The sequence below is a fragment of the Talpa europaea genome (genome assembly GCF_964194135.1).
Source record: "Talpa europaea genome assembly, chromosome: 13".
Taxonomy (NCBI): Eukaryota; Metazoa; Chordata; class Mammalia; order Eulipotyphla; family Talpidae; genus Talpa; species Talpa europaea.
Window position 1 is genome coordinate 5,383,454 of NC_140080.1, and position 26,475 is coordinate 5,409,928.

The 26,475-nt window shown below is 57.9% G+C and overlaps 2 protein-coding genes across 2 annotated transcripts; one reads left to right on the forward strand and one right to left on the reverse strand.

Moving 5' to 3' along the window:
- Nucleotides 1–7,152: 7,152 nt before the first annotated feature.
- MCUB (mitochondrial calcium uniporter dominant negative subunit beta) lies at nucleotides 7,153–18,450 on the forward strand (the record flags this gene model as incomplete). Its single annotated transcript, XM_084251989.1, has 9 exons — nucleotides 7,153–7,161; nucleotides 7,370–7,425; nucleotides 7,836–7,924; nucleotides 9,480–9,650; nucleotides 13,513–13,617; nucleotides 15,511–15,671; nucleotides 16,699–16,902; nucleotides 17,382–17,498; nucleotides 18,397–18,450. 9 exons carry the CDS (start codon nucleotides 7,153–7,155, stop codon nucleotides 18,448–18,450), a joined length of 966 nt encoding a protein of 321 aa, XP_084108115.1.
- A 1,141-nt stretch (nucleotides 18,451–19,591) lies between these two features.
- CASP6 (caspase 6) lies at nucleotides 19,592–25,793 on the reverse strand (the record flags this gene model as incomplete). The annotated part of the gene is made up of 5 exons (XM_084251990.1): nucleotides 19,592–19,830; nucleotides 20,544–20,700; nucleotides 23,206–23,381; nucleotides 24,933–25,009; nucleotides 25,393–25,793. 5 exons carry the CDS (start codon nucleotides 25,791–25,793, stop codon nucleotides 19,592–19,594), a joined length of 1,050 nt encoding a protein of 349 aa, XP_084108116.1.
- Nucleotides 25,794–26,475: the final 682 nt, after the last annotated feature.

Genomic DNA, 26,475 nt, shown 5'->3' on the forward strand with positions numbered 1-26,475 from the left:
TTAGGGGAGAGAGAACCACCACTCAAGTGTCGAGAGCCTTCCCTGTATTCCTCAGGAAGGCCTGAGCGCTGTGTTTCTGTGACTTCTTGGTATTTGGGTGTGGCAGGCGCCCCGGTTCTGTGCTCTGTTACCCACCTCCGATGAGCACATGCTGGGGCCTGCTCTCCGTCATCGGTTCCGCCACAAGCCCATGCCCTGTCTGGTCTGCTGTACTCGGAGCAGTGCCTTCCCAGCCGGGCAGCAGCCCAGCCCGTCCTGCTCCAGCCTCCTGACTCCCAGAGGCACGGCACGGGGAGGCTGCTGAGTGCGTCCAGCTGCGGGGCCTCTCAGTACCACTAGAGCAGCTGCCTTGCGCCCCACGCCCCCCAGCCTCACTCCCACTTCATAGACTCTCCCCCAAATGAATGACTGTACCCGGATCCTTGCCGTAGGCTTTCTAGAGGAGAGATCCAGACTAAGACTCATGTAATAATTGTGACTTTTTGATGACTCTAGGGCTAATTAAATCCCTAAATTGCCTTTTTACCCAGCTAAATGGCAAGTGAGAAAACAGATCAAAGATGCAAAGCCAGTTTCCAGGAAATGTAGGGGAAATAAAATACCACATGGCCTGACTATTGAAAGTTTCACCCATAGATGCTTTTTAGTTATGACTGACTGACACACAGCAAAGACAATTGCGCACTTACTAATAAGCCGACTGAAGAGGCACTTAGTGCCCTCCCCAGATGGACACACAGAAGTCCCTGCCGGCGAATATCGCACCCACGTCGGCTCACCCCTCTTGGTATCAGCAAAATGGTCGGTAGCTCGGTGGGATTGGTGGAATCGTGTGGGGGCCACGGTGTCTGCCTGGATGTCACGGTAATGGGGATAACAGCGGAGTCTCGTGCGCCCTGGGCTTCACGTTAGGACGGCCTATGGGAGGTGGGGACCGCGTGCCTCTCCCCCGCTTGTATAGCCGAGGGCCATGAGGCCACAGAGCTGAATGCGCAGACCACATAGCTGTCGGGTGTGGCTCGGAGGCCCACTTGCCCGGCCTGGCTCAGAGCCGCCCACTCGCCCTGCCCAGGATCCATGGTGAATGGCAGGAGCCGTGTCCCTGCGCTGCTTTGCACGGTGAGCCGAGGCCCTGTCGCCTCTGACACCCTTGGGTGTAAGTTTGAGTTCTGGAGGCCCGAAGCGTGAGGTGAGGCCTCTGAACTCTGCTGATTCCTTCCCCATTAACCTCTGGGGACGGCAGACAGCTCACCGCTGCCAGCAGCGGTTACGATAAGTTACTGCACTAGAATTGATTGTCTTTTCTAGCCTTTCATTCCAAGTTACAACAGAGAGGGATTTTAGCTTTTTACCTTGGGCTGTAATTTATTGTGCTGTTGCCACTTGACCATACACAGAGCGCCGTCGGTGAGGAAACTGCTTGTTACCTGGGGGGTGTGGTTGCCAGGCATTCTCCTCTGTCAGGCGCAGGGCAGCATCCCGCGTTCTCCCGCAGCTGCCTCTGCAGGGCTGCTGCCTGACGGTCCCGTGTAGTCTCTCTTATGGGTCGAATTTTGGGAGTTGATGCTGCATGAAGCGCGTTCACTGTGTCCGAGCTGCCCTGCCTGCAGGATGCCCAGTCCTCTGGGCAGTCCAGGCCCGTGCCAGCTGCTGCCCACTTCTCGGTGACGAGTCTGAGGGCAGAGTAGCTAAGTGACCCGCCCTGGAGCCTGAGCTCCACTTCCTCGTGCCGCAGGAAGCCATGTCCAGAAGAGCAGTCTGAATTCTTTCTTCTTTGTGTTTCCGTAGCTGTCAATAGGCTGGGCTGGCTGGGAAGAGGAAAGATTAAAGGAGTAGACAGTGCGGTTTTGAGTCCATAACTCTTCCAGGTTCTACACCTGGTGGCCCTCCTGAGTCTGGGGGGACAGAGGGCGTCCACAGACGCGCCCTCCTTCTCCTCGGCTCTGCATATTTCAGAAAAGGGGTTGGTTAGGGTCAGGGTTAGGGTTAGTAAAAGAAAACCCACTGGGAAAGATTTTACAGGGACTTTTAGGGTTTTGAAAAGTACGTGTATGACGTGTATTTCATCTTTAAAAGAAACATCGGTCTGGCCTAAAGATCACCCGGGCATTTAAATAACCCATCACTTAAGTTTGTTACAGTCCACTCAGTCACGCGCTCACCTCTGGGGCTGGGCTTCCTGCACCCCACACAGACTTCCGGGTGTCACAGGGGACACACAAAGACTCCTTCCCTGACAGAAAGCGAGCAGAAAGGATGGTGGACTTGCTGGCAGAAGTTGGGAAGAGTCTGGTCACTCAGCGCACAGTAGGTGCTCAGTACATTTTAGCCAAACGGGTTGTCCGGGTCTGTCCCTGGGCTCTGCATTGATCACTCCCCAGGATCCTGATCTCTGGGGACAAGGGATCTGCTAACAGCTTGTGTTGCTCATGCCCGGCCCTTCCAGTCCATCACGACAGGACGCATGAGGCTGGGGATCAGGCAGCTGCTGGAGAGGTGCAGACGCCGTCCCCTTCATTGTACAAAGGCGCTTCTGCACAATACGAGTGCGTGTGAGGCCCTCGGGCATGTGCGCATCTTCTGATGGACACGCGTTCCTGCACACGTCAGGCGTCACGTACTGGCGTGCCTGTCCAGAGCACAGACAATGATTTTCTGCTGTTTGCAAAATGTCGTGACTATATTTCTGGCATCGTTTTCAGACCCTGACCCGGGTTCTTTTGAACCTCCATAGTGGTGATAGGAATTCAGCCTCATAGGGGCAACTTGAGGGTTGTGCACAGCTGAATGTTGCTCTTTCCTACCCAGGCTCTAGCTGTCTCTTACATCTTGTTAAATTCCACAATCTGGTGCCCTCTGTGGACTGCAGTTGAGCTGTCCTGCATGCGCGGTGGTGACCGAGTGCTCGCTGGGGCACACACGGGCCCTGGCACCTGCTATTGATGGAGACCTGGAGACCCCGTGTGGCGCGGCCCAGCCTGTCCTGGAGAGGCGTGTATTTACACGTGCTGGCAGTGTCCGTGTACGGCGCGTGTGTCCACTGAAAATTTAATAGCAAGTGCTCACATTTGTCCGCTGCGCCTAGCATCCTGCCACCACACCTCAAGGAGTCCCCCCTTTTAGAATCTCGCGGTAGCTTTTTCCTTTTCAGCTGAGCTGGACTTGCCACTTCTTGACACTGGACATTTTCCTCGTGCATCTGGAATTTCAGGTTGTGTCACAAAAAGTGGCTGCTCTTACTGTTATTTTAAGGAGATAAAAACTATGAAATAAAAAATAAAACTGAATTTTTCTGTCTGTCACCCCCTGATGTGTTGTTTTTAGTTTAGTTAAATGTGGTGAGGGAGGTTACTGCTACATTCTGCTAGATTTTCATTCTGAAAACAATTTAAGATTGTTGACATCCGAGAGAGGCAGTGCTGCTCCAATCCGAGTGGCCGGTGACCTGATTTACACACGAGCTGCCCTGGGACGGGAGCCCTGGCTACATTGGCGTGGACTCCTCGACGCGTGGACTCCTCGATGCGTGGGCCGTGCGAGCTCGGCAGAGTCTGTGAGTCTGTCTGTGTGGCCGTGGTCGGCTCTGCAGAGTGGTGAGTGCGCATCAGTTGATCAGATGGTTAATGATACGCCTCAAAGGAAGGGCTCTTAGCAGGAAAGCACAACAGTTTCTCTTTCAAGCTTTCCTAATGTGTCAGAAGATTGTGCTGTGCTTGCAGGTGGTTTCAAAGACTGTAATCTCTGTTCAGAAAACAACTAGTCTTCCTCTGAGTCAGCGTCGCCCACACATCACGCCAGAGAGAGCTGTGTTCAGGCCATGCCAGTCTTGATCCTGCCTCTCTTTCCCCTTGTTTTCCAGCGTTCCGTTCAAGTAACTCATTTCCTGTTGGCATGCAGGAAGTTATATTGAATGTTTGAGCCCTTGTGAAAGGGCGCTTTTTATTAAAAAGACTTATTTATTTATACAAGAACCGGGGTACAGGCCAGATGCACGGGAGGGTGAGAGGAGTCACCAGAGACAGAGCAGGGAACAGAACAGGCAGACTGACGAAATACACTGCTGAGGGGAGCAGCGGGCCCAGCAGGAGAGGTCTGCCGCACCATGTGGGTAGCTCCCCAGCCGGCTGGGAATCAAACCCGCGCTGCAGAGGCTGCGGGCAGCTTCACAGCACAGTGCTCAACTGCCTGCGCCACCGGGGAGGCCCCGAAAGGGTGCTTTTGTCTGCACAGAGCAATGTTAGGTTCATCTGAGTTGTTCATTGCAGAGTAATCTGAGGCTTACAGACAAGTTGTGAATGCAGTTTGCAGTTGTCGGAATGTTTGTTTCTTGCCTACCAAAAAGTTGCTGGGGTTTCCCCTCAGACACAGGAACAGCTTCCAACTTAACCATCAAAATCGGAAAACGACGCTGATAAATGACTGGGATCTAGTTCCGAGATCCCACTTCCCGGTCACGCTCCTCAGTGCAGAAAGCCGGGGTCACAGCTCTTGCCCGGCCCCTCTCCCCCCAGCGGGAGCGGAAGCCGTCCCCTTGGCCTTCACGATTTGCGGTCTCGGAGAGACCAGTGTCCCATTGACCGGGTCTGGGCTCATCGGGGTCCTTGTGGTTTGGTTTGGGTCACACGTCACCGTCAGGAGTGTCCCACCAGGGCCGTGCCCGGCGCTCCCCCACCACCACGGCTCGTGTGCTCTGCCCGCACCATTGGAGGGTTGTCTGCCTTTCGCGTGGAGTCATGTTAAACCAAGCAAATATCTTGTCCCCGATCGAAGTTTAAATTTATCCATTTAGTTACATGGAAAGGACTCATGGTTTTATATACTCCTCAGTGGGTTATAATCCGTTACTATCAGTACTTATTTTTTAAAGATTTATTTATTTATGGATACAAGAGCTGGGGTACAGGCCAGAGATGTGGGGGTTGAGAGGATTCACCAGAGAGAGAGCAGGAAACAGAACAGGCAGACTGACTGAAATACACTGCTGAGGGGAGCAGCGGGCGAGTCAGGAGAGGCCTGCTGTGCCCTGTGGGATGCTCCCTGGCCGGCCAGGGATCAAACTCGTGCTGCAGAGGGTGGCAACAGCTTCATAGTACGGTGCTTAACCCCTTGTGCCACCAGGGAGGCCCTATCGAACTTATTTTAAAGATCAAATTCTATCAGGACAGACCACTGAGACAACCGTCATGGACAGCTGCTTCCTTCTGGAAGTACAGACTGTGCTGCTCACAGGCCCCCTCAGAGGGCGGCAGCGCACACGCTCGTGGGCGCGGGCAGGAGATCAGAGCACGCATCACCGTGGATGTCCACGTTACATGTAAATGTCAAACTATAAATACATAAAAATCATGCGCAGGAAACATTTTCATATTTCAAAGTTTTCTTTCTATTTTGTTGATCTTGTTTACATTTGTACGGACGAAAACCAAGAATTCACACCAGCACTTTCACTTTCATCCCAACACTGCGTCACTCTGGTTTCCTCCCGTGCACGTGGCTCCTCCCTCCTGCCTTGTTTTTGCTACAACCACCAAACTGGCCCACATCCCCGCGTGCCGTCCGCCTCGCCCCACCCCGGCGCTGACAGCAGGTTCTGCGCCTCCTCCGGGCGGGCCCCTGGGCTGGGCTGCCGCACCCCAGTCCCCCTCCAGAGACACTGCATGATGGCGGCGAGCCCAGTCCCCCCGCACGCCGGCCCGCAACCACGGCAATGTCTGTGGCTCCACACCCGCAGCCGTGGGGCGCGCCCTGTGGTGGCCGCGTCGCAGGGCACGTGTCCCTGGCCCTCGATCGACGCTCCTGTTGCGAGTGTGCCCGGGACCCTGAGTGCCAACATGCTCCGCTAATGCGCCGTGGCCGGCGCCTGCCTTGAAACGAGCCCGGGAGTGTTAAGTAAGGACAGGGAATGGGGAGTCGGGGCCGGTCACGCCCAGCCGGCCGGCGCCCCCGTCCTGGGGAGGTGGACGTGCTGCCGGAGCGTCCACTTGCAGAGCTGGGAGCCCGGCCAGCCTCGAGGGAGGCCGAGATGACCTGAACTCTGGAGACCAGACAGAAGCTCGTCCCCCCCCAGCCCCACGACAGGCGCGGCCCACGCAAAGCGCCGGCGCCACGGGGTCCCCGTGCTGCTGAGATGCCTCCCGCCGCCTCCCGGCCGGCCTCCTTCCACGGGACCCCCGACTCGGGGACACCCCAGCCTGCGTGGACTCCAACTCCGCTCCCGAGCCTCCTCCTCAGAGGAGTCCGTAGGCGGAGGAGGTGCCAGGAAAAGTGAAGCTCGATCTGCCGAACCCCGGGGACAGGAGGGCGGGAGAGAATCTGAACTGTCCGGGCTAGCCTCGCGGTGTCGGCCCTGGAGGAGGCGAGTCGTGGAGCGCGGGTGTCGGGGGAGGCGCGTCGAGGTCCTGGAGGGAAAAAGCCGTCAGCTTGCGGGCACAGCTGGCATTTCTGGAGCCGGCGCGCTGCTGTCCCCACAGAAGGCCGTGTGGACGCTGCAGTACTGGTACTGCACGTCGTGGGCCTCGTCTTTATCTCCCGCCCCACGTGGGTTCTCGGGGTGTGGGTGGCATCCACGGGGAAGCCTCCGCGACCCCGTTTTCTTTGAAGCGAGCCTCAGGCTTCCTGAGTGTTCCACCCTGCGGTGCCTCGCGCGGCTCCCCCAGCTTTCGGGGTGTCTCTTTGCGTCTCTGCACAAAAATGAAACCAAACAGAAAACCCGACAGCTCCACGGAAGTTCTGTCGAGGGGCGCGCCTAACCCGAGATGCAGGCTTGCAGTCAGCCTCGCGGAGTCGGGGGTGTCCAGCCGGCGCCGGGCAGTCACCTCAGCGAGGTCTCCAGGCTGCTGGCTCCTCACGGCTCAGTTTTTCTTCACGATCCGGACGGGGCAAGAGGCGCGCAGGCCCCACGCCACGGACACAGAGCACACGGCGGCCTCCGCGCTGAGCAGCTCAGCCCCCTCCGTGGCCCCAGGCCCAGCCCACCCCGCCCTGGCTCCCGGCAGGACCCCGAGGTGACGGTGCTCGCAGATCACCGGGGATTTCCTCCGATCTTCCTTCCCTGCTCTCCCCCTTCCTGTCTTCGTCTCGGTGAGCGCGTGGTCTCGCATGGTCTCGAGAGGAAGGAAGGTGCATAGAGACCGGCCTGGCCTGTTCCCGGCCATGGCGCCAGTAGCGCCTGCAGGCTCTGGACTGAGAAATCCGTGACTAGCAAGTCACACCCCGACAGGGACCTCGCGCTGTGCGTGCACTTCCCTGAGCTCTGTCTGTACCGGAAGCTTCTGGTGTTTTCCTCTAGTTCAGATCCCTGTGCCTGACGCCTGCCTGTGCCTGGTCTCAGGGTGTGGAGCCGCTTCTGCCGCTTGCTCTTTTTTCGCAGACCCCCCTCCTTGGTCGAATTCTGGAAGCAGCATCGGCGGCTCCCCCGGGCCTCAGGCCTGTGTCAGACCCCCCGGGACACGCGGGGGAGAGCCCAGCGTCGGCAGCTGCGCCCTGGGGGCTCTTGGATGGCGACAAGCGCCCCTCTCCGGGGAGCTGTCGGGCCTGGGGCTGCCAAGGGGCTCATGAGAGTTCTGTGCTCTGCCCAGCCGTGCTGTGAAACTAAAACTCATCTGAAAATGTCGCTTAAAAAGCAGGGAAAGGGTCAGATAAATCCCAAGCAGTGGGGCGGGGGGGGGGTGCCCGCCGTGGACGCGGGTGCGGGACTGTGGCCTCCGCGGTGGGCGTGGTGCGGTCACACGCCCGGAGGGCGCCCTCTCTACTGTAAATCATCACAGGGTTGCGAGCGGGCGTCCCCTCAAAACACATAGGGCATCAGTGAAGCAGGACGTGAATCACTGGGTTAGGGCCACGGGCCGCTGCTGCCAGCTGCGGGGCTCCAGCACGTCCCGGCCTGTGACGGGCCCTGCGCTGGCGCAGCTGAGCGGGAAGGAAGGTGGGGCGCACTAGCCTGGGCCCGGCGTGCCGGCCGTGGGGTACGGGCCTGCCTGGGGGCCACTGACCTGTGCCGAGGAGGACAGAACAGTCTGTGCCGCGCCCCTGGGAGCTGTGCCCCTGCAGGCATCGAGGTGTGACCGGGAGGCAGAGCAGGGAAACAAGCGGGGGATGATGGTTCCAGAGAAAATGACTCAGGACGCCTGTTAGAGAGCAGCGGGGGGCTCTGCCTGGAGGGCTTTGCCGCTCGGGGAGCGTGGACTCACCTGCCAACACAAGAAGTGGGGCCTGTCGCCCAGGACTGCTGGGACGGGCGGGGAGGGAGATGCCGAGGGGCAGGGTGCTCTTGGGCACTGACCTACTGGGATTTTTATGGAAGGCAGAGTAACTGGGGGGGTCAGTTACTCCCTGGGAGTCCTGGGGGGTGAGGAAATTGGTCAGACCCAAGGCAAGGGCACCCAGTGAGGCGCTTAGGCTGACGGGAGGTGGGCCAGGGGGGTTTCTGCAGGGGCTCCCTTTGGGGAGGAGTATGGGGCAGTAGAGGGGGGCTTTATAAAACCCCGATATTTTTACACTTGACCTTAATAGATGGAGGATCATTACATGAAATATTTTTTTAAATGCAATTTCTTTTTTCCCCCCAAGATTTATTTATTTATACAAGTACTGGGGTACAGGCCAGAGGTGCAGGGGGTGAGAGGATTCACCAGAGACAGAGCGGGGAGCAGAACAGGCAGACGGACCGAAGTACACTGCTGAGGGGAGCAGCGGGCGAGGCGGGAGAGGTCTGCCGTGCCATGTGGGTATTTCCCTGGCCGGCCATCAAACTGGTGCTGCCAACGTCCTCTAAGCTGTCGGAGTGACTGGCAATAGCTGGATAGTGCTGCCTTTAAACCCTGCGCCACCAGGGAGGGCCATTTATTTTAGATTGTTGCCAAAAGGAAAACCCAATGCGGGATGCACAGGCCGTCCGCAGGGGTCAGAGCAGCAGGAAGGGCTCCTCCCGGCCCGGGAACCTGGAGGAACCTGAGTCTCCCTGGGAGGCTAGGAGGAATCTTCTGGTCAAGATACTTACTTCGAGTTTCCTGCTCTTTCTAAAAGAAAAAAATCATCTTCTCGCAGGTTCTGTGTGCCGCGCTGGGCCCGAGTCGGAACCACCCCCGGCCTCGTCTTGTCAGCAGCGGGGCGCCCCCCCCTGACGGTGAGCCTGCGAGTCCTTCCTCCAGCCAGGCGCCCAGTGAGGGGCCCCGGGGCTCACTTCCCCCCTTCTGTCTTCTGGCAACCCTCACCCCGCAGTCAGGGCACTTCCAGATGCTTTAGAAGCCGCGTCTGCCCTCAGACCCCAGTGGGAGGCCGCGGAGCCGTGTGGGGTCCCCGAGGGGCGTCCGGCAGAGCGCGGGAGGGAGGCCCGTGTCCCCGGGTGCAGCAGGCGGCAGGCGCAGGCCCGGGGCGGTCCCCCACTGGGAGATCTCAGGCCCGGGTCCAGTTCAGGCATCCCTTCCCGAATGTTCCTCGTGTGAAGTCACAGCCCCCTCTGGGCGCTCTCTTTCCCGCAGAAGTGACGGTCAGCTACAGGCACGGCCTGCCCCTGCTCACGCTCACCCTGCCCTCCCGGAGGGAGCGCTGCCGGTTCGTGGTCAAGCCCATGTCCGCCACGGTGGGCTCCTTCCTCCAGGACCTGCAGGACGAGGACAGGGGAGTGCGGAGTGCGGCCATCTGCTCCACAGGTACCGCGGCTCGGGCCGCGCGGGCGTCCTCTCTCTCCTCACCCGTGTTTCCTGAGCCTCCCCGGAAGGAGCTGAGGCTTTCATCCATGGGCCAGTGACGGTTGCCTTGACTGAGACCTTCCTTATTGTGCATCAATAATATATTTAATAATCAACCATTGAACACAGAGTTAATGAAATAAGGGTAGGGCAGGTTCCGGTGATGGATTTCATAAACTTAGCCTGAAAGGTTTTGAGAAAATTTTAATGCACATTTTCAGCAAAACATGAATCATAGAAAACAAAGCGCAGTTTCGCCGATTAAAATAGCCAGTGAATAATTATGATATATAACTAGTTCGTTTATGTCTGTTATAAAGCCGTTATACTCTAGACAGAATAAGTTTAGACAGAATAAGTTTCCAAAAAAGTGTGTATTTATTTATTTTTTTAAATGTTTTTTTTTAAACGATTTATTTATTTATTTATACAAGCTCTGGGTACAGTCAGAAGCGCGGGAGGGTGAGAGAATTCACCAGAGCCAGAGCAGGGAGCAGAGCAGGCAGAAGGACCGAAGTACACTGCTGAGGGGAGCAGCGGGCGGCAGGAGAGGTCTGCGCGCCATGTGGGACCCTCCTCCCGTGGCCAGGGAGCAGCCGGGGATCGAACCGGAGCTGCAGAGGCCGCGGGCAGCTTCGCAACCCGGCGCTCAACCGCTGCGCCACCGGGGAGGCCCCAAAGTGTATATTGAAATACCACCAAGAGGTAGCGATTTAGACATTTTAAATTTAGGAGGCGGCTTTCACGTCCTCACGGTCTGAAATGGTGTTGGACTCACAGAGCTCAAAACAGAATAACAGATCTTTTATCCTAACCCCTCATACAGAGACTGCCAAGGTAGAGAAACGAGTAAGTTGCCCCGGTTATGTCACTGGAGTGTGACATGCTTAGAGTCAGCTCATGCAGAAGCTACTGATTACTGCTCCAGGACATACTCTGCTTTCCAAGATGACAACCAATTAAGGGAGAGACAAGTTGGAAAAATGACGGCTACAGGATTTATTTCGTAAACATCTAGATATTCACTGAGCACCTCCCCTGAGCCGGGACAGCGGTGTAGACGCCCGAGGTAGACGCCCAGCGCTCAAACCCGGCGCCTTCTCGGTGCTTACATAAAGACACAGCGTGGCCAGCGAGGCGCGCATCCCTGAGTGTGAGCTGGGGCAGGTGCTCGCTGGGCTGGAAGCAGGCCCTGCAGGGAGCCGGCTATGTGGACGGAGGGAGGGCCCGGCCCCACGGGGCCCAGACTCCACATGCTGAGAGGGCCTGTGCGGGGAGGGGGTGCAGGCTCGGGGAGGTAATTGAAAGGATCTCGGATTGAAACTGGAAGGGAAGCTTTCTTCCTGGGAAAACTAGGTCAGAGAACAAGGTTTTCAGTCCTGTGGCCTTTTAAGGGTGGGGGGACATCCCCCCAGCACCCCTGGCTTCTTCTCAGCTGACTGAGCAAATGAAGATCAGGCAGATTCGTAGGAGAAGAAGAGATTTCAGTATAGACCCACGGAGACTCTACGTGCCTGTGGATTCTGAAGCCAGTGGTGCAGAATGAGGGCACCGATGTTCTGGGCGGAGGAACGGGGTGGGGCGGGGGCTCCGGGGAGAGCGGAGGGGCTCACGCGACAGGCGGGGTGACACATACACTCATGACCCGATGCTCTGGGGTTAGACGTTGGCCCTGCCGTGTACAGATTTCGCCAATAGAAAGGTGATTTCTGATAAAAACCTGATTTCTGGGTGAAACTTCCCAATTTTCATTCTTTCACGGAGTTAAAATTCCTCTAAAAGCGCAGGGCTCGAAGGGACCTTAGCTCCCAATAACCCGCCTGCCACAGTGACCCGTCTTGCAGCCTGGCCTGGACGTCTTGGGTCAGCCCTTCTGTCACATGCCACGGTGGCCTCGCGCTTCCTGCCTGACCTAGGGACCCCCCAGCCCCGAAGCACTGGGTGTCTGCGGGCCGGCCTGAGCCTCCGGGAGCCGGACACAGACCCGGTTCCGGGAGCCGGACACAGACCCGGTTCCGGAGGGCCCTGGGCAGGCCGCCTGCCGGGTGCCAGAGAAGTGCTTGTGAAGTGCATGAAATGAGAGGCTTAAACCATCACCGGAGCTCATTTCCAGAAATCATTTGAGTAGCTTTGAAACCTAAAGCTCAGGAGAACAGTCAGACTCTCGCGGGGACTCTGTGGACTGAGTGGAAACACCCAGTCGGAGCTGATAAATCAGCCCTGGCCGGGAACACGGGCACAGTCACACGATGTCTTTAGCCTCCTTCAGAGTGTCTCAGCTCAGCCTTTTGCTGTTGACACGTGCGTGGAAAGGGTAACGCGTGTGCACACGTGTGGGTGTGTACACAGGCCTGGTTGGAAATCACTTAACTGTAGGTTTTTAATGACACCTGCAAAGTCAGATAAAACGATGGGTGTGTTGCTGATCTCGGTATAAAGAGACTGTGGGTGGGATTTGTCTGCTTTTAATTTGGGCTTGAAAAGAATCTCCTCAGCTTGTCACGGTTTTGCCCATAGAGTAGGTGGAATTATTTGGCAATTCTTGGGAAAATGATCTCACCCCAGCTGATGAGCAGGAATCCAAACAGCCCGATCGTAGGCACGGGCCAGGTGCAGACTTGACTTGCTGGAAGGAGAGCCCTCTGGAGAGCAGCCAGCAGGGAGGCCGCGGCCGCAGCGGCCACTGACTGTGCCCCCGTCACACGGCGGCCAGGCCAGGCGGGATCTGAGCCCGCAGATGCGCTTGGACGTCAGAAGGCGTGAGCTAGACAGACCGCTGCCCAGCTGCACCCTGCGCTTGCATCCGGAGAGTTTGCTTTCTTCACAGCAGGGCTGCAGTGAGTGCGGAAATATGGAAACAGCAGGCAGCCCAGATGAGAAGCTGGGTAGAGCCCGCCTAGGTTAGAAAATTTTTTTTAAAGATTCATTTATGCATACAAGAGCTGGGGCGCAGGCCAGAGGTGCGGGGGGTGAGAGGATTCACCAGAGACAGAGGCAGGAACAGAAAAGGCAGAGCTACTGAAATACACTGCTGAGGGGAGCAGCAGGCGAGTCAGGAGAGGTCTGCTGCACCATGTGGGTAGCTCCCTGGCTGGGGATCGAACTCATGCTGCAGAGGCTGAAGATTGCTTCATAGTGCGGTGCTTAACCCTTTGCGCCACCAGGGAGGCCCTAGGTTAGAATTTTGTAAGAGGTTTTCATTTGTTCCTAAATGTTGTAAAGACACTTGAACTACTACGGGGATGTCTCCGCCTCCCTGGCCTGCACTAGACTGCTCACAGGCCGGCTCGCCCCGCCACCCCCACCCCCGCCCCACAGTTCTCTCTTCATCCCTCCCCAGCGGAAAGGGAGGGAGCCTCGAGAGGTGGCGCTTGGTTGTTGCCGTCCACGTGTTTAGCGCAGATCCATCACTTCAGTAATCACAAGTAAGAGAAAGGCAGGCTTAGAACAACGTCGTCACCTTGGTGCCTGCACGTAGTCAGGGATGCGGCTGGGAGGGCAGAAATGGCCTGCGCCGGGCGGAAGGGTGTCGGCAGGCGCTGAGGCGGGGCCTGACAGAAAGGCAGGGGCACGGAAAGCAGCAGGCGGGCCGGATGGCAGGTGTCAGGGCACAGTGACGCCGGCCGAGCTGCCGGAGGCTGTGAGGGAGCCTGGTCCAGTGTAGGAGGACACTGTCGGGTGTGGGGGAGGCCCCCAAAGGGCATTTACCCGGCACTGTGTAAAAACCTGGCCGAGAGTTTTTCCCGTATGTTGGAAAATGGCTTTTGCTCTTAAACAAGAGCTTGAATTTTTTTTTTTTTTTGCCTTTTGTTTCCTCTTCCAGATGGCAGTTTAATTCCAGCTTCAACCTTGATGGACATTTTGCTAAGGAATGATTTTAAACTCGTCATCAACAAAATAGCATACGACGTACGGTGTCCCCCGCAAGGTAAGGGGCGCGCGGCACAGCCACCTCCGCCGGCCCCACGGGCGTGCGGGTCATGTCAGTGGGCGGCTGGCGGCGCCGCGCAGGCTTCCCACGCGGGGCTGTCCAGGGCCAGCAGCCGGTGCCCAGCAGGCTCTGCCTCGAGTGCTCTGTGTAGACGTCGTGACCCCTCACTCTGGGGCCTGCGAGCTCCCCGCACGTCGCTGGGTAACCGAGGCAGGCCTGGAAGCTGAGTCGCGTGCAGGTTCCCTCCTAGAGGTCTCGCGAGCGCGGCTCCATCCGTGGGTGCTGATCCAGCGGGTGTGTGGGTGGTGCCGGATGCCACTGGTGTGTTGGTGGCACCGCTGTCGCTTAGCCTTGCGGGGCGGCAGCCTTGGGAGCGCAGGGGATGAGGAAAGATCTCGCAAAGCCCACGTGGAGGGTGAGGCGCCTAGAGGGCGACACCGGAAGGAAGCACCGTGCAGCCCGGCCAAGGCAGTCTCCCGGGTGTGAGCCCAGAGGGCCGGGGCGGGGCAGGTACACAGGGCGGGTCCACCCCTGGGGAGCAGTCCCTGGGGTGGAAGCTGCAGCGCTGAGCCCCAGCGCTGGCCCCCCACGGGTTGGTGTCTCCTGAAGCCGCAGCACGAACTTCGCCGATGTGCGGGCAAGAAAGCAAAGAGGCAGATTTGTTTAGAGAAAGAAACAGTTTATTAAGGAGAGCGGGAGCAGAAAGCAAGCGGGATTCCCAGGCCGGGGAAGCAGGCCAGGGAGAGGCGAGGAAGCGCCGCGGAGCCATCTCAGGGAACACGGACCTTCTGTCCCTGATGATGCTCAAGCGCCGCCAGCCCCTCGGTGATTGGACAGTTCTCAGTGTCTCCCTGTCTCAGTGCCCAGAACGCAGCGTCTGTCCCGGCCCTCATCGTAGCATCCTTCACTGCCCTTGTCCAGGGTCATCCATTGCCCCAGGCCCCGGGGCATTGGATTCACCCCCTGTGGAAAGCGGTGTCCTTCTCTCTGGAGCGGCCCTTATTCCTTGCTTCCCTGCTCTCAGAAGCCTCTGACCCCCCCAAGCCGCTGCCTGCACTGTCCCCCACTGCCTGATGACCCCTCGCCTGCCCAGGGGCTGTTGCCTGGGGGCCTCCAGGGTTCCAGCTGGTCAAAGCCAGTGATGTCTGCGCTAGGATCTGCCTGCCCTTCTCGGCCCACACTGGATTCCCAGTGAGTTCCTCACACCAGCACTTTTGTCCGTGGTGACAGGCGCCCGGCAGGAGCCTACACCTAGCTGACAAGCCGAAACTCGGGGCCCCAAGGCAGTATCCCCGGGAACGAGGGAGGCTGGGGATCCCACGCGCAGTCATTGACTTGTGTTAGTGCGTGATCGCCCCATCTCGGTCTAATTCCCGAGGCGTCTGGGAATTTTGTTTCTGGGCAGTTATTTCGGTCAGTCTGCAGAGACGGCCCTGCTGCTGTCCCTGCTGTGACTGTGCCCGCCGATCCCGGGGCTGGGATCACGTTGCTGATTTGCAGACCGGGGTTGGGGGGGGCTCCCCTTTTCCTGGGAACCACCCTGTCACTGTCTCATTGTCTTTCTCAGCGACCCTGAGTGGAGCCTACCATGTATTTGATCTTTTCAAAGAACCAACTTTTTGGTCTCATTGATTTTACACCCCTGGCGTCACTGACGTGCTCCAGTTTTGTTCCCCTGCTTGCTTTGGCTTCAGCTTGCTTCTCTCGTTCAAGTTTCCTAAACGCCCTGTTCAAGGAAAACAACGAACGCGTTCGGTAACCTCAGACTGCCTCCAGGACAGGGATGAGTGGGATCCCCCGGCCTGTCTCGCGGGCCCCTCAGCGGGCAGCACTGGGCGCCCCCGCAGGACGGAGTGGTGACCACCTGGTGCCCCCCGTGTCCTTCCTCAGAGCCGCCGAGGGGGGAGCCCACTGCTGAGACGGAGCGCGTGAAGTCCCTGGTTCACAGACTGTTCACGGCCTTGCACTTGGAAGAGCTTCAGAAAAAGAGAGAGCACCATTTGCTGCGCACGATCAGCCACCTGAAGGCCCAGCTGCAGCCCCTGGAGCAGGTGAGGAAGGACGCATCACACCTCAGTCTGCTTGGAAGTAGGACCTAACGGCCAGCGTGCTCTCCACGTGACCTTTGCCCACGTCCTTCACGTGGCCCCTTGTTGCCTTTCGCCCTCAGCGAGTGCCCAGGTCGCTGTCACCGTGTGCCGGCAAAGTGCCTCCCCAGGCGCCAGAGCTCAGGCCCGGGCCTGCCTTGCGGACTCAGCTGGGGGTCTGCGAGGGCTGCCTGGCTGGGGGAGCAGGTTGGTGGGGGAAGAAGTAACTTCTGGGGGGAAAAGAGGGAGTCTGTTCCAGGTGAAGAACTGCCGCTTTTTAGGCTGTGGTCCCACTTGGCGTATCTTTGTGGGCAGATGGTTCCACGTACAGAGCAGTTACCTCTGAAGGCAGTCGGGGCGGGCCGGCAGAGGGGGCCTTCCTGGTTGTTGGATGGTGCACGGGCTTTTTATGCTCTAAAAACTGGTCATTTATATTTACCAATATTAAAACGTGAAAAATCTGAAGAGGCCCGATGGAAACCCGTCCCCACCCATCCCGCGACCCTACCCCACGGCTGTGGGCCACAGCGCAGGCATGGGCCCCTGTTGGGAGTGCGCAGGTGCACACAGCACCCACTTGCTTCACTGACAGCGTGTCCTTGAAAGACCCCAGCTCCGTGCAGGAGCCCTGCCCCGTCACAGCTGCGGGACAGCTGGATGGCTGTCAGGGCTGGTTTCTGGCCTCGACGCTGAGGGATGCGGCTGGGTGGGGGTCGGGGGGGCGGCCCCCAGCACCGGCTGAGCTTTCAGGCAGGTTTCAGAGCAGGACTGTTGACTTTGCGTCAGAGTTGAACCTTCTAGACTAAGAGCGCTTTTCACCCACAAACACGTTATTACATTTTTAAGTAGAAACTGATGAAGGAACTCATCAGGAGGTAAGAGCCCTTACTGTATGCTTTATACGGTGTTTTTTCCCAAATCAGACGTGCAGTACTTTGCTGCAATGTTTCCTTTAAAGTCCGCGGCCTTCAACGGATTCCTGTCGTGGCAGGTGAAAGCCAGGATCGAGGCCCGCTCGGAAGCGCAGGCCAGCGGGCTGCTGTGGGCGGGGCTGGCGCTGCTGTCGGTGCAGGGCGGCGCGCTGGCCTGGCTCACCTGGTGGGTGTACTCCTGGGACCTCATGGAGCCCGTCACCTACTTCCTCACCTTCGCCAACTCCATGGTCTTCTTTGCATACTTCCTCGTCACCCGTCAGGTGAGTCCACCTTTTGCAAAGAAATTCTCCCGCGAGTCAAGTCATGGGCAGTGAGACCTTTTACTTCCTCAATTACCGTCTGGGTTTCTGATACATTTTTGGTTTTACAAGGCTGGGTGGGGCTTTTTGTGAAGCAGACAAACTAAAACACCTGGAGGGAAACAGCACCGCTCAGGAGCTCCTCCAGGGAGATAAACACACAAAATGGATGTTCTCTGTGCCCTTGTGAGCAAATGAAATTGGACCTGCAGTCCAGAAAGAACAAGTAGCTTAGCTTTAAGTTAGGTCCTGGTGATTTTACCAAAACCTGCCCTTTCCCGTCTCTCCTTGTGTGCCCGATCCTAAGGGGAGCAGCTGATGGCAAACAAGACTAAAGGTCTTCCTCGTCTTCCCCTGATGCTTTGCTGTGGTGGCCACTGCAAATGTCTGCCCACGTCTCTCCGGGGCGAGCCTCATGTTGTACTTTTTATTTTTTTTAGGATTATGTGTACTCGGCTGTTAAGAATAGGCAGTTTCTTCACTTCTTCCATAAGAAAGCAAAGAAACAGCACTTTGACGTGGTGCAGTACAACAAGTTAAAGGAAGATCTCGCTAAGGTACCTGCTGTGCATGGGCGTCTTACTCGGCCGTCACCTTGGGGGTCAGACCTTCCTGTCAGGGACATGCAGGTGGTGGCTGTGCCCACAGGTCAGGTCTTCGTCCTGCGCAGGACCAGCTTCCCTCCTCGAGTCCCTTCCCTCCTTTCTCCTCATCTACGTCGTCTCCTTTCTGGGAGCAAAACAGTGGCCCACTCTGACACATATTTCATCGCCTGGGTTTATGTTAACCTTCTCCAGGGGGCTGTGCTTCAAGTGTAATGTGAAAATGTCTTCAGTGACTGAAAGTTTTTACTAAAAATCTCATTGTTTGAGAAAAAAGTGCACTCTCAGGCTTAGCTGCGTACCTGTGACGATTGAGAACAGGACTCAGAAGTGATCCTTCTGACGTCTCAGACTCTCTAAAGCACCGTGTGTCTCCTGAAAAAGAGATGGCCATATACTCCTCCTCCTCCACTTTCCCATCTTTTGAGTGAGGCTACAGGTACCAGATGTTTCTTACTCAGGCATACACTGCTGGGAACTGGGGAAATCAGTCTGAACCCCAGAGTTGGACTCTCCAGCACTTCCGCATCAGCAGCTCTTATCTGTGGCCTCCAAGGGGCCATAAACTTTGTCCAGATGGTGATTTCTCAACAGCTAACTCTGGAACTCACCACGTGATCTTTTATTTTATAGCTGGCAATTGTCAAGGTGGTGTTACCTGTGCCTTTTCAGTGACCTGGCCCTCAAATTTAAAGAATGCTGGAGTTAAATTTGCAATAAAAAATTACACATGAAAAGACTAAAATGTTTACTGAGGCACTGTTGGAAAAATGTGAGGTTTGTATTACAGGGAAATTCTCACACTGGAGACATTTTGTGTTTTGATGTAGGTCCCGTCTGTTTCCCCCAACAGGCCAAGGCGGCCCTGGAGCAGCTGCAGCGCCCGGCGTCTGCAAAGGCACGGTGAGGAGCCCCTCCGTGAAAGGCTCTTCCATGCTTTGGAAGTGGCGGCGTCTCTCTGTAGTGTGTGCATTTTGCAACTTCTAGACTCCTGAGGGGCCATGTGAGTGTTTCTACAGTCTTTTTGGTTAATAAAATCTGCCTGCAAAACACAGGAGCTCTGACATCTCAATGAAGGTCTGGGGGAAGGAAAAAGGACACAGACGACGTAGGGGGAGCAGCACAAGACAGAAGAGGGAGCAGACACAGAGTGACGGGAGAAGAGAAAGGATCCAAGACAGGAAATGGGTATGGCTGCAGCGGTGGCGCAGCGGTTGAGCGCGGGCTTGCGAAGCTGCCCGTGCGGTGCCGGTTCAATCCCCAGCTGCTCCCCGGCCACCGAAGAAGGGGCCTGCATGGCGCGCACTCTCTTGCGCCTGCTGCTCCCCAGAGTATACCGTGTGTGTGTGTGTGTGTGTGTGTGTGTGTGTGTGTGTGCGTGCGTGTGTGTGTCTTTAAAAAGAAATGGGTAGAGGAAGAGAAGGAGACTGGAGGGAGGGGCGAGCACCTGCGTTGTGGCCCCTGAGCCTGTCACCAGGTCTTACCTTTGCTGCCCTAGGCCTTCCCCCACTGGAGGGCGACACAGGGTATCAGAGTCCTGTGTCTGGAGGGAAGGGGCCCTGCAGTCCCTGCACAGCTCCACCCCACTCCTCACACCTCCACACACAACGCCCCAGCTCAGGCGGCTGTTGCGGAGCCAGCGCTGGGCCATCCCCACGGTCGGCCTCCCTGGGCCTTGCGTCTGTCCTGGAACAGCCGCGGCACACCAGGCGGCCTGAGTGCACACGAAGGGGCTAATTTGTCAACCGTGTGGCTCAGAACACAAGGCTGAGGGAGATGAAAGACAAATTTAATAAAACATTTAGAACCACATAAGCATTTATAAAAACTGTCACAAAATGAAGTTAAATTCGCCAAAGATTTCAAGTCACCTTGGGATTTACCGTAAAAATCAAGCATTATAAACGCTTGCGGATGGTTACTGAGAGATTTCCTGAGGATTCGTCCAGATCTAGCACCCCCTCCGCCCCGCGCTTCTGCCTGGGCTCCGCACCCCGGTTCCAGGGCGGACAGTCGCGTGTCTGCACATACAGGACAGGAAGCGCCTGTCACTGAGACTTGGGGAAGAAATGCAGCTTCTTGGTGAGCATGGAGGCAAAGCAGGGTACCTGCTTCTTGCCGATGGCGCTGCGGTCCTGGCAGACGTCCACGCGGCGCCGCGACACCTTCCGGTTGACCAGCGTCAGCAGCTCCGTGAACTCCAGGGAGGCCCCGAACTCGGCCAGCGTGGCGCACAGGTCCTGGATGTACCACGAGCCGTTGACCGTCTCCCGGTGGGAGTAGTAGCCTGGACACAGACGGCGTCACGCGGGCACCCCGGGCCGCTCCCCCCAGCACGGATCACGCACTGCTCCCAGAAGCCCCCGGACACACAGCTGGATCCCTGAGGGGACTCGAGGTTCCCTGGGGACTACCTCATGTAAAATGGGGTGCATTCTGTAGGGTTGTGGGGCTGCCTCACCCCTGGAGCCGCGGCTCCCCGTGGCTGTAGGAGGCGCCTGGCGGCGACAACCGAAGCAGCAGACACCCTGTCTGGACAGATGTGGCTGAACGTCTCTGCCCCCACGTACCAGCCAGGGTGCCAGAGGCCACCCCCATGCACCTCCGAGCACAGGCGGGGGGGGGGTGCCTCCAGGAGCAAGGGGCTTTCTCCTGCACTCCAGCCGCCCTGACTCCCAGGACAGAGACATGTCCCCAAGTCTTCTAGTTCTGAAAACCCAGGGGGTTCCTATAAGGAACCCCAAAAGGCTGTGGGGAACAGTATGTTCTTGAAGGACAAAAGTACCAAGGTAAAGAACAGTGGAGTCCAGTGGTGGGGGGCCCTCAGCTACCCAGAAGGCACTTGCTGACCCTCTGGGGCCAAGCACGGCGGGTGCCCTTAGACACCCAGGAGCAGCCAGGGGTGGGTGCATCACGGACACCTGCCGTATCTCCCAGAGGCGTCACTCACGTCCGCACCCACGGCATCCGCCCCTCCAGGAGCCCACAGACGGCACCCACCTTCTGCCACCGAGTAGCACATGAGGAAGTCGGCGCCAGCGGGCAGCGTGTACACTGAGGCCGCGTCCACCTCCACCTCCGTCGTGCCGGCCACCGGCTTGGAGTCCACTTGATCCATAGGCGACACGGGGACGTCATGCTTGTCTCCCCGACACGCCTGCGGACAGGAGAAGCCGCTGCAGTGCCTGGCACCCCCGTCACATGGCAGGTCCCCGCAGGGCTGTGGAGCTGCGCCCTGGCCGCGTGCTTGGCTTCACACAGCTTCTGGGGCTTTACACGTCTCACCACAGCGTGCCGGGACGGGCACTCAGCCACGAGGGAGGACAAGACCCACTCCGGACTCCAGGAAGGACTCCCGGGGAGGACGCACTGTAAAGCCACCCAGGGAGAGTAACACTGGCGTGCACAGAGCCGAGCGCAGTGGACACCGAAGGGCAGACCGAAGAGGGCTCCCAGACTAACGGGCCGGGAGGCAGCAAGGGCCCAGGCGACCGGGGTGGGTGAGCCTGCAGACACCGGCGGGTGGGGTCAGCCCCCACAGGTGTCGGTGAGGAAGGATCGCCACCAGGGGCAGCAAAGGAGGCAGTGATGGGCAAGTTTTCCTGACGATTTACTGTAAAGATCAAGTATTCTCAATGCTGTGGATGGTTACGGAGTGGTTTCCTGAGGATCTGTCTGGATCGAACACCTCCTCCGCCCTGCGCTTCTGTCTGGGCTCTGCACCCCGCTAAGGCGGACCTTCATGACCCTGCGTGTCTGAAGGTGTATTTTAGCTAATGATAAAATTAAAATCCAAAAAAGGAATTTCTGATGGCTGAACCACACCACAAGGGAGGCCCACGTCGCCCCTTCTTCAGAATGAGGACGGGTGTGCCCCAGGGCTCCCGAGCGCTCAGGACTGGGCTCCCCGGGGGCGCCGCTTGCCTGGCAGCCCCACACCACTGCCCCCTGTGGCCTGAGATGACGCCACGGCTGTGCCTGATACACTCAGGAAGACGGGAAGTCTCAGGCGCTCCTCACTCTGACGCTGCACAAAGGGTAACAAGGTCCCCTAACTCCCAGGGTGTCCCACGTGACTCCCGGGGCCGGGGCTTCTAAGCAGTAAGGAGGCAAGAGGCCACACGGGCAGGCTGGCCACTGGGCAGAGTCCGGAGGGCAGACACGCTCCCTGCCCGGGACAGGCCGCAGGCGTGACCCACCCAGCCAACACCCTGACCCCGGGCTCTGCCCTCCAGAACGCTAAGGAACTCAATCTCTGCTCCGGGACACTCCGGCACGCGCCGTGCTCTGGCGGCCCGGGAAACACACGGTCGCCCGGCCAGACTCGGCTGGCATCGTGCAAGTGTGTCTATCGGTTCGGAAAGGGCTACGGCATCGGCAGCTTGGAAAGAAACAAAGTCCTGACTGATGTCAGAGCAGTCCAGGGTACAGAAGCCCCACGGCCCCGTCTGCAGGGAGACTGCGGTCTGGGGGGCCATCGGACTGACTTTCAGACCTCAGTCTCCACTGGCCCGCTGCACGGAGCGAAGCCTGGGAACCGTGGACCAGCGCTGCCGCCGACCGCGGCGAATCCAGAGAGGACCTGGCGGACGGCTCGTCTGCGTGTCCCTGAGGCCCCGTGAGACTCCTGGCTTGTCAGAGCAGGGCGCCGAACCTCTCGCCTGCACACGAGGCCCCACCACTTAACCCTGGTTCCCCAGACGCAGGCTCGGGCACAGAGAGATGGACCAGGAAACAGGTCCCTCCTGGTACCCGTCCCTGACGGGGCCGTCCGCACCCCGTCCCGCGAGGCAAGCGTGTCCTCCGTTTCCCTGGTTTTCTCCAGACCATTCCAGATCTTTCCTCATTGGTGTCCCTCAGTTCTGCCTTACACAGACACCCATCTCCTGACACCCCACTCACGTCTCCCACCAGGCGGTGGTCCACACCCGAAGCCACAGGGTCAACCGAGACTTTTCTGTTATAACACGGCCCCCCCAACCCCAGCATCCTCCTTCATGGCTGGGTGGCAGGCTGTGAAATGTGGTCCCGCCTCCATGGGCGCCACACTGGAACAGCGCCAGTTCCAAAGCCCTACTTAAGGGCCAAATGATGTGATTCAGGCTCAGAGATACTTGTAGCCCCTAACACAGTCTGCCCCCGTCAGAAGTGCAGTGTTACCTCGTGCCAGGTACGGCTAGGCAGTTCTTGTCGCCTTTCTCTCGGTACTAACACTAACGTTATTCCCACACCCAACAATTAGGCTACCAAGTCACCCCAAATAAAGACCTCCTGCCCTCAAAGTGAGGAAAGCTGCACCAGCTGGGCAGGGGCACCGGCATCCTGGTTTCGGGGAAATGGCGAGAATGGGGCAAGCTCCAACGAGAGCGCTTCCTGCCACGTGTGCCCGCCGGCGCGCCCCGCTCTCCTCAGCACACGTCTTCCCGGTGGCTCCGCGCCAGCGCGGGGCTGGGCCACAGCCGGCTGAGGCAAGGCACGGAATGAAAATGCAGAGGTTCTTTGTGACCCACGCCTTCTGGTAAGAATTATCACTCCCAGCAACCCTTGTTGGCCAGGACGCAAAACCTGCCTCTGCAGGGGCCGGGGCAAGGTCCTTTGACACTGGCCTTCACTCCTGAGCGCCACAGCGTGCGCTTCGCAAGAACACCGTCATCTGGCTCACCTGAATGATAAAGATTTTGGGTTTTCCCACCAGGCTCTGACACTTGTCCCCTTTGAACAGTTCGGTCAGGTAGGGGATCTCAATCTTAGCGTTGTGCGCGTAGATGTGGTTGCCTTCGCCGTGGCTCAGGAAGACGCACAGGAAGCAGTCGGCATCCGCGTGGCTAGAGGTGGACACTGCAGTCACGGAGAAATGAAAAGAAGATGATGAGCTAGAGACAACTTATAGGAGAACACAATTCCACGTGCATGGTTGGAAAAGGGCAAAATGTGTTCATCGTGTGTAAATTATTGAATGCAGCCGTTCAGTTCTTCCAACAGACATTTACACCATGCTGACTCCGTCTCTACATCCAGATGACTCAGGTTCAAACAGCGCTTGGACACATTTCACTCAGAACAGTGGGAAGCAAAGGTCGGCAGCAGCACCCCAGGTGGGTTCCCTTCCCACGGCTCAGCTGCCCACGGGCCTACGAGCGTGGACTACTGTGTGCGGGAGACAGCCGAGAGAGACCACGTTCAGAACCGTCCTACAGCATCAGCCCCGTGTGATTTCACCCAGGTGGCACAGGGAGAAAACAAATGGATAAACTAAATCAAACAGAAACGTCTAGACTGTGCGACCACTACGCGACCTCCAAGGGGGACGGGGGAGTGGGCAGCTCAGGTGAAAGGGGCCAGTGCTGCGGTGAAGGATGGACTTGTGATTCTCAAAACCAACCAACCATCCTGGACACTGAAGAAAAAATAAAATCACAAGTGATTCCACCTCACAGAGAACTGTTGCTATTCGGGTGCATTTCCCCCTTTTCTCTGTGTGCATGCTTTTAAAAAATACACTGCTTGGGGCCTCCCCTGGTGATGCAGCGGTTGAGCGCTGGGTTGCAAGGCTGCCCGCGGCCTCTGCAGCGCCAGTTCAATCCTGGCTGCTCCCTGGCCGCTCCCTGGCCACCGGAGGAGGGTCCCACATGGCGCGCAGACCTCTCCTGCCGCCCGCTGCTCCCCTCAGCAGTGTACTTCGGTCCTTCTGCCTGCTCTGCTCCCCGCTCTGGCTCTGGTGAATTCTCTCACCCTCCTGCGCTTCTGACTATGCCCAGTGCTTGTATAAATAAATAAATAAATCTTTAAAAAAAAAAAAAAAAAAAGAAATCAAGGGGTCATGTACTTAGAAGCCAGTGAGAAACTGGAGTATGGTGAGACTCAATTAAAATCTGACTGCATTTTTACCACAAGTTCCATCCCTGGTCAGGAGTTGACCCACATGACACAGCAGACGGCTCCTGACTCACCCGCTGCTCCCCTCACACACAGCAGTGTGTTTCAGTCAGTCTGCGTGTTCTGTTCCCTGCTCTGTCTCTGGTGAATCCTCTCACCCTCCCACACCTCTGGCCTGTACCCCAGTTCTCGTATGCATAAATAAAATAAATGTTTAAAAAAAACACGACTGCATTTCAGAGTGTGCATTTACATCTACATTTTCCACCTTCAGTAAAAGAAAAAAGTCGCCCGTCACTTCTAGAGCATCGGGCTGCAGTCACAGGCAAGTGTGAACTTTGGAGGCGGCTTCACATTCTGCAAGAATCTCCAAATCTAAGGGTGACGCGGAAGCAGGAGGCACAAGCAAAATCAATGAGAAAAGTGAATGATCAGGACCCGCCTCAACAGACGCGATAACAGCAGCGCAACTGTCAGGACGATGGAAAGGAAAAAACACAGGAAAGCACCTACCTTCGTAGATTTTCTCCAGGACTTCTTCCGCTTTGAGGTCGTTGAAGCATTTCACTTCGAATCCTAGATCTGAAAGCCTGGTGATAAACCGCATGTTAGCTCAGGGGCAGTTCGCCGCTGCCACCTCCAAGGAGTCCACACACATTCCCGACACAGAAATTCCCTTTTCTTTCCCGGGAAAGGAAAGCAAGCAAAGGTGACGCGGGCCAGCGTGACAGGGTGGATCGCCAGCCGCCAGCCCCGTCCTCAGAGGGTTTCCTCACAAGGAGGGTTCAAGTCGGAAAGTCGCCACCTACTATGCACGTGTGTGCGCAGCAGTGCAAGCCCGGGCGTTGGGTACAACCCAGTAGGAAAAAACTCAGGCACGTTTTTAAGGGAGGCAGCATCCCAGCGAGGCCTCCTCCCACACTCCCGCGGTCCCCACTTCACCATCCCGCCATGTGGGCGAGGTGGGCGCTACCTGCGGGTGAGGTTGTCCCTGTCCGCGCAGGTGCCCCGCCGGGATGGCAGCCCGAGGCGCCAGAAGAAGTGCTCGTGATTGAAGATGAGCGCGACGCCTCGCCTCCTGTGGTCCATCTTGTACTTTTCTTCCGGATCAAACGTTTCTCTGAGCGGGAAGTTGGCAAGATGGCCAGTTAAGTCCCCTGAAGTCACGAGGCCTCCAAACCGAGTGCAGCATGCAGGGCCGCAGAGGGCCGGGCCTCCCCTCCTGCCATGGGCCGCGCTGGCCGCGGGCACCAGGATGGTGGGGGCCAGGCTGGCCGGGCAAGTCCTGAGTACAGGCGCCGGCGCCTCTCCAGGTCTCCCGAGCCCAGCGGCCGACAGCCCCCGGCCATGCCCACTGCTCAGCGCTGCCGTCATTACTCCCGCGCCCCTGGGGCCAGGGCGGCGGGAAACCTGCCCAGGTGCAGGTCAGCCCCAAAGCCCGGCACAGGCGCCCCGCAGGCCCGCTGGCAGGGCCCGCCGCTAGTCAGGGCACCCGGGGGAGCTAGTCAGGGCCCCCGGGAAGAGGCCTGCAGGAGGAAAGGGCCTTTTACCTTGGATAGAAGCCATCCACTTCCGTCACAACTTCTTCCTTGCCTGTCACAGAAAAGTTGATTTTGCTCATTGCTTTTCGGCGACCGGCGTGGAGCACAGCAACTCCCCGACTCCCAGCTGTGGCCCCCGTGCTCCAGGCGCTTCCCCTGGGGTGTTTTCCCAGACCAAGTATGTGCAAAGCAGCAGTGAGGCCAGAGGGCGGGGAACTTAGTGGTGACAGTGAACCAGGAAGGAACTGCCAGCCCCATCCCCTCCCCGCCACTCTCACCTGCCAGCAGCCTGGGGCTCACAGCCCTGGGTCCCGGCCCCACAGACCCCTCCTAGGCTGGGATCCCGCAAGCCCAGACCACAGCCATCCGCCCGTCCCAAGGCCACACCCAGCACATAAGGCAACCGAGGACCTGCACGTCTTATTTAATGTCAATTTATTTACACAGAACAGCCACATGCACCAGCGGCCAGTGCGCCGACCAGCAGGGCGAGTCCACCACCTGGTACTGCGAGG